Source organism: Xyrauchen texanus, chromosome 27 (assembly GCF_025860055.1).
Source record: "Xyrauchen texanus isolate HMW12.3.18 chromosome 27, RBS_HiC_50CHRs, whole genome shotgun sequence".
NCBI lineage: Eukaryota > Metazoa > Chordata > Actinopteri > Cypriniformes > Catostomidae > Xyrauchen > Xyrauchen texanus.
Genome location: NC_068302.1, coordinates 40624792 through 40632291, shown reverse-complemented (window position 1 = coordinate 40632291; position 7500 = coordinate 40624792). Strand labels below are relative to the sequence as shown.

Genomic DNA, 7500 nt, shown 5'->3' with positions numbered 1-7500 from the left:
TGTGATGCCAGTTTGATTAATTACGGAGCTTCTGATAGCAACATTTGAAGAATTGAATTAGCGTGGCTGGTAACCTGCATAAGTGAATTCATTTCAGAAATGGCTTTTCTATTAAATTTGTGTAATGTGAAGAACGCGAGTCACTGCATGAGTCAGATATAATTCAACTCAACTCGAAACACACTTTCATATTTCATCTAAACTAATGGCACAGTTTGCATCAAGATATTCTACAGTGACCGGCTCATTTAAGCAGAGTTTATATGTGCCTCATGCTGCTGATGGAGGTTATAACTGGTTTATTACACATAAATCCTGTGTGCTTTAATGAGTGTTTCATTGATCTGAGCAAACCTGAGATGTGTGTGTGTTACGCACATACAGTCACATGACGCACATACAGTCACATGACGCACATACAGACACATGACGCACATACAGTCACATGACGCACATACAGACACATGACGCACATACAGTCACATGGCCTTTATACAGACACATGACGCACATACAGTCACATGGCCTTTATACAGACACATGGCCATATACAGTCACATGGCCATCATACAGTCACATGACGCACATACAGACACATGGCCTTCATACAGTCACATGGCCTTTATACAGACACATGACGCACATACAGTCACATGACGCATATACAGACACATGGCCTTTATACAGACACATGGCGCATCATACAGACACATGGCCTACATACAGACACATGGCCTTACATACAGACACATGGCCTTATATACAGACACATGGCCTTTATACAGTCACATGACGCACATACAGACACATGACGCACATACAGTCACATGACGCACATACAGACACATGGCCTATTATACAGTCACATGACGCACATACAGTCACATGGCGCATATACAGACACATGACGCACATACAGACACATGACGCATCATACAGTCACATGGCCTTATATACAGACACATGACGCACATACAGACACATGACGCACATACAGTCACATGACGCACATACAGACACATGACGCACATACAGTCACATGACGCACATACAGACACATGACGCACATACAGTCACATGACGCACATACAGACACATGACGCACATACAGTCACATGACGCATATACAGACACATGGCCTTATATACAGACACATGACGCATATACAGACACATGACGCATATAGTCACATGGCCTTATATACAGACACATGACGCACATACAGTCACATGACGCACATACAGACACATGACGCACATACAGACACATGACGCACATACAGACACATGACGCACATACAGTCACATGACGCACATACAGACACATGACGCACATACAGTCACATGACGAACATAGTCACATGACGCACATACAGACACATGACGCACATGCAGTCACATGACGCACATGCAGTCACATGACGAACATACAGTCACATGACGAACATACAGTCACATGACACACATACAGTCACATGACGAACATAGTCACATGACGCACATGCAGTCACATGACGCACATGCAGTCACATGACGAACATACAGTCACATGATGAACATACAGTCACATGACGAACATACAGTCACATGACGAACATACAGTCACATGACACACATACAGTCACATGACGCGACACATGACACACATTCAGTCACATGACGCACATACAGTCACATGACGAACACAGTCACATGACGAACATACAGTCACATGACACACATACAGTCACATGACGCACATACAGTCACATGACGCACATACAGTCACATGACGCACATACAGTCACATGACACACATACAGACACATGACGCACATACAGACACATGACGCACATACAGACACATGACGCACATACAGACACATGATGCACATACAGACACATGACGCACATACAGACACATGACACACATACAGACACATGACGCACATACAGTCACATGACGAACATAGTCACATGACGCACATACAGACACATGACGCACATGCAGTCACATGACGCACATGCAGTCACATGACGAACATACAGTCACATGATGAACATACAGTCACATGACGAACATACAGTCACATGACGAACATACAGTCGCATTACGAACATACAGTCACATGACACACATTCAGTCACATGACGCACATACAGTCACATGACGAACATAGTCACATGACGAACATACAGTCACATGACACACATACAGTCACATGACGCACATACAGTCACATGACACACATACAGTCACATGACGCACATACAGTCACATGACACACATACAGTCACATGACACACATACAGTCACATGACACACATACAGACACATGACGCACATACAGTCACATGACACACATACAGTCACATGACGCACATACAGTCACATGACACACATACAGTCACATGACACACATACAGTCACATCATAATCTGTATCATTAACAATTCTGAAAAGTGTTCATTACAATGATACCAAACACTCGAACACTTTGAAAACACCTTCAGAACTTAAAGTTTAACAAGAAAAATCTGTTTGCCAATGTGGTCTAAAAACTTGATTCAAAGGGTTTATTGTTTATTTGTAATTTTTTCATCTTCTAAGTAAATTAATCCTGTTATATATGTAATCTCCATGTAATCTCCATGTAATCTCATTACTATCTGGGAGAAATATCTGAGATATGAAAGAGATCTCGTGTGATTCTCATCAGCCGCTTCATGAATGTAAATGTCGAATGTTTTATTTGACAGGGATCATATATACACGGTGGACATCGAGACGGCGAACACAGACCAGATCTTCTTCAGTAAGGTGAGTCTCTCTCAGGATCCAGTTCTGTCCTCTCTCTCTTAATTACTTGGCAGCAAACGAACCTGAGCGTCTCTCTGGTGGCGGCTGCACAGCGCCGTGACCTCGGTAAGAGCATTATCCCATCAGGAGTCAGTGTCATGCGTCATGTGCTCTTAAAAACTGACCTGTATGTGTGTGTTTAACAGTGCCGGCCACAATAAAACCACCAGATTGCTCGTGGGCGAGAGAGACTGATTAGCACAGAAAGCAGTTTAATCAGTCTCTGCTCTATAAAGCGTGCTAACAGAGCGCTAACGGAGCGCTAACAGAGCGCTAGGGCTCATTTGACCCCCGGGGTCATGAGAGAGACCTGTAGTCTCTGTGCTGGAGACTCTGAGCACATCACTATTGATCTGATATTGATTTCCTTTCAACAGAAACTGACCTGGAAGTCCAGACAGGCCGATGTGGACACGTGTAGAATGAAGGGCAAACACAAGGTACAAACAAACCTGCACTCTTGATCTGCTCAGTGGGACGATCCATTGAATAAACACTCAGATTCATATCACTACATGCTCATGTTTCCAGTAATGCATGTGTGGACTGTAATGATGTAATTGATGATGGATGTTTGAGAGAGAGTTCCTGAAGGGATTTACGGTGCTGTGGTAAACATGTGCTTAGCATCTCATCTGACACATAAACCATGTTGAAACCATCGAAAACAACATGAAATCTTAACTGACTCAGTTTACTTTCTTAATTATTGTTCTTGATCTTATAGATCACAACAGTCTGATTCCGGAAGTAAAAATCACATTTATTTCCTCAATAGGCGAATTGATTATTAACGCTAACATATCAACGCTGTGAGGTTGTTAATCAATAGTTTATGCTTCTGTTGAAGATATCGGTCCACTATGTGTTTAAAAATCATGTTTAACATTTCTGGTGAAGAACTACATTACCCATAATCCTAAAGAAAGATCCACCAATCAGAGAAAAGGAGGTAAAAAGAGCTCTACAGCTATAAATATTTTGCTGTAAAATTTAAATATACTGTTTCTGTATTTCTAATCAACAACTTTAATCATTCGTTTTAGATTTGTCCATCGATTACATCATGCGCAATGCATCATGGGATTGTAGTTTGTAAAGATGTGACGTACACAGTCTGTCTGTGTTTCTCTCTGCTTCTAGTCAAAGTTTGTGATGTTGTGATTCTCCTCGGAGCTGGTTAATGCTTTCATGAAGGGTTTTAGGAAATCTCTATAGAGAAAATGAATATGAATTAGGGAAAATTACTTCCGGAAACCAAGATGGCTGAAAAGTGCACTCTATAGTGAACACGTCATCCGTGCATGTTATTACTATTTAATAATGTTTCATTTGCAGCTGGCATTGGATGATGTTATTTAACAGTTATATACGGTAGTTATTTAGGCATATATATATATATACAAAGTCTACTTTGTTTGTATTTCACCACAGATTAAATCCGGTCCTGCACTACATTCATTCTTCATTCTGAAATACATCGTGGAAGTAAAATGGGTTGTGAACTGAGTTTCTGTGTCTCATAAATCTTTCTGATCTTGTCACAGGATGAATGCCACAATTTCATCAAGGTGCTTCTCCAACAGAACGACGACTCGCTGTTTGTGTGCGGAACAAACGCTTTCAATCCGTCCTGCAGGACCTACAAGGTATGACTCCTGTGTTTGCATGACCTACGACCTCTGCCCACAGGCACAGGATATGCATTAGATATTCAAACATCTCAATAAAAGCGTGACGCAGTGAACAGGAGATGCGGACAGTGATGAATCGCATGCGCTGGAGCGATACGCAGGTGTGACAGCGGCTTTGAGAGTCCATTCTCCATTGGGCACATGTCCATGTTCTGGTGTTTGTGTTGGCAGACGGAGAGTGGGGTGATCTCATACTATATCATGCATGTTAAAACACAGATTTGACCCTCAGAAAGACTCATGACTCATGATTTAGCTCATACAGAAAGACTTTAAGATAAAGAAGCTTCATATTTTAGCTAGCCTCCATGCTACGCTTGATTTTATGAAAGGGAACATCTGTAAATAAATGTGGTTCCTCATCGCAGATTTATTTATGCAAGATAATGATGTTTTCTTTCTTCTGTGGTACATAAAGGTTATTTTCCTATTAAAATCATGGTTAGGTTTAGGTTTGATTTTTGTCTTGTTTTCCTGTAAGGTTATCTCAGCACTCTTAAAACATGACAGAAGTATTTGCAAATCCTTGTTAGCGGTGTTAAAGGTTTGCCAGCAAGAGGTTTGCGAGAGAAGTGTGTGTGTGTAATAACTGGCAGTTCTGGAGAACGATGCTGAAGCACGTTTGGCAGAAGCTGCTCACAGATTTTCCCCCTGCGGATCATTGGCCTTTGGAAGCCCTCGAGCGCCGCGGCTCTGTGATGGCCGTGTTGGCGTGTCCACCTTGGCCGCGGTTCTGCTCTCCGTCTCTCTGGTGCCACACTTGTGAAAAGAGCGTCTGTTTGAGGGCCAGAGTCATCTCGCATTAATCATCGCCGTGAGGAGGGGGGCGTACAAATGTTCAGCTCAGGCGACGCTCCAATCCCTCCCGAGAGCCCATCTGCGGCCCCTCTCCCTCATCAGCTCGACATTTGTGCTCTCAGGGGCCGTTCGCACAGACACCGGCAGCTCGACTCTCTCTCGGAGCGGCGTGTGTGAGCGTGAGCTGCTGGCTTTACGACTGGTGTCGATTACATCAGCTGTTGCCGGGCGAAGCGGGCAAGGGTTAGTGACGTGCAGAAAATATGATGTGTATCCTCTTCAGAACTGACAAGAAAAACATCTTATTAACTGTTATAGAGACACTGATCATCACGCTTGTGTGAATCTCATGAAATCTGCTTCATAGAATTCTGTGACGTTTGTAACCTTTTTCAAATAAAATGAGCGACTCTTGTGTCATGCTAAGACTAATTTCATACCTGTGTGTCATACCCTCAATGTAGTCCATGTGCATCAATAAATATGCTGTATTGAAATTGCATATATTATATTGCATACATACAGGAGATGGATACATGTTTGTTGTTTACATGCCTAATTTATAGTATTTAACTAGATATGTACACAAGTGCTAAAAGGGTACTGTCTCTTTAAGAGTAGTGTTTGTTTACATCGTTCATGCTATGTGTGATCAGGGTTAAATGTTGCTCAATAGAGATCTGAACGGATATTAAAGAGACATTATTAAACAATAAATGGTTTGATTGGATCTAGTGTTTGGATTCACTGAAAGAGTTAAATGTTTTACTCTCAGCAGATGTCGATGCTAATCTTCTCCGCTACAGCGCTGTTATTAGCAGTGCATAATCACAGAGATTTGCGGTAACGTATGGGAAGTGTTTACGCACATCTGATCGTTGGGGCAGATGAATGGAAGAGTGATCTTGGCATTTTAAGAACTGACATTGAGCTTGTACAAATGAAGATTATGTAGAAAATCAATATTTTTGTCCGACACTAAATAGAAACTCATGAATTTACTTTTTTATAGTTTAATATTGAAATAGAAAAGTGACAATAATTAATTAAGAAGGTTTTTTCATTTAAAATAACATTTACATTTGTTAGTCTTAATAAAAATCAATTTCTGATCATGAAAGTTCAATATATATTATATATAAGAATTATTATTATTATTATTGTTGCATTATGTTAATGAGCATTTATGAAAATAATTAAGCAAATAATATTAATGCTAATAATAATTATATTTTTGATTTAAGGCTGAAATATGATTTGGACAAGTTATTAATTAAATACAGACTATATATTAATTAAATTATTCTATTGTAGAATTAGAGAATATACATATATACATGAGATGTGCACATGAATCTGCCTGTGAGTCTGCAGCTCAGCGGTCACCTGAGAGGTCACCTGAGAGGTCACCTGACATCACAGAGCGACTGTTTCCAGCGGGAATACTGTTACATTCAGATTCCCAACATTCCTTTAACATATATTTTTAGATCTGTAATCCTACTGCAGAAGTTTTGCATTTGACCTTTGTTTGACCTTAGGGTTAGGGTTAGGGTTAGGGTTAGGGTAGCAGATGATCGTTCTTTTCACCAGGATAAAAATAGCAAAGAAATGATCCGTTCAGGAGGAAAGCGTGGCATGTGCAGTTCTAGTGTTGTGGAGAGAGAGAAACTCTCACACAGATGCGTCTCCAGACACTCGCTGTTCTTCACTAATGTGCTGGAGGGGTCGAGGATTGACCTTTAACCTTCATTCCTGCAGATGGACACGCTGGACACTCACGGTGATGAAATCAGCGGTATGGCCCGCTGCCCGTATGATGCCAAACATGCCAATGTCGCCCTGTTTGCTGGTAAGACATTATTTGCCCGTCACTGACATGATTTACTATATGACTCACACAGGAATGTCTTCACTGGAACGGCTGTTAGTGGATGAATGTTTATTGATTTGAGGATTTGCCAGGAATATGTGGAACTCCCAGACGCAGACGCGCATTCTTTGCAACAGTCGCTCCGTTTTTCGGAGTGTTTGTTCGCTGGCAGACGCTCGTGCGCTCCTCTTCTGGGAACACATGACTGTATTGTGGTACGAGCAGAAAAAGCAGAAGGGAGTTCCTGATCCAAAATAACTCGGGATGGAAAACTCACATGACTCATTCGTCCATTAG

At 41.4% G+C, this 7500-nt stretch overlaps 1 protein-coding gene across 4 annotated transcripts in view; it reads left to right on the top strand.

Moving 5' to 3' along the window:
• Positions 1-7500, top strand: part of LOC127620734 (semaphorin-6A-like) — a 103443-nt gene that overhangs the window by 60810 nt on the left and 35133 nt on the right. For all 4 annotated transcript variants that reach the window (XM_052093937.1, XM_052093940.1, XM_052093939.1 and 1 more), the window contains exons 4-7: positions 2739-2799; positions 3216-3278; positions 4386-4487; positions 7092-7182. In XM_052093937.1, coding sequence (XP_051949897.1) covers positions 2739-2799; positions 3216-3278; positions 4386-4487; positions 7092-7182 — 317 coding nt within the window. The remainder of the gene's footprint in view (positions 1-2738; positions 2800-3215; positions 3279-4385; positions 4488-7091; positions 7183-7500) is intronic.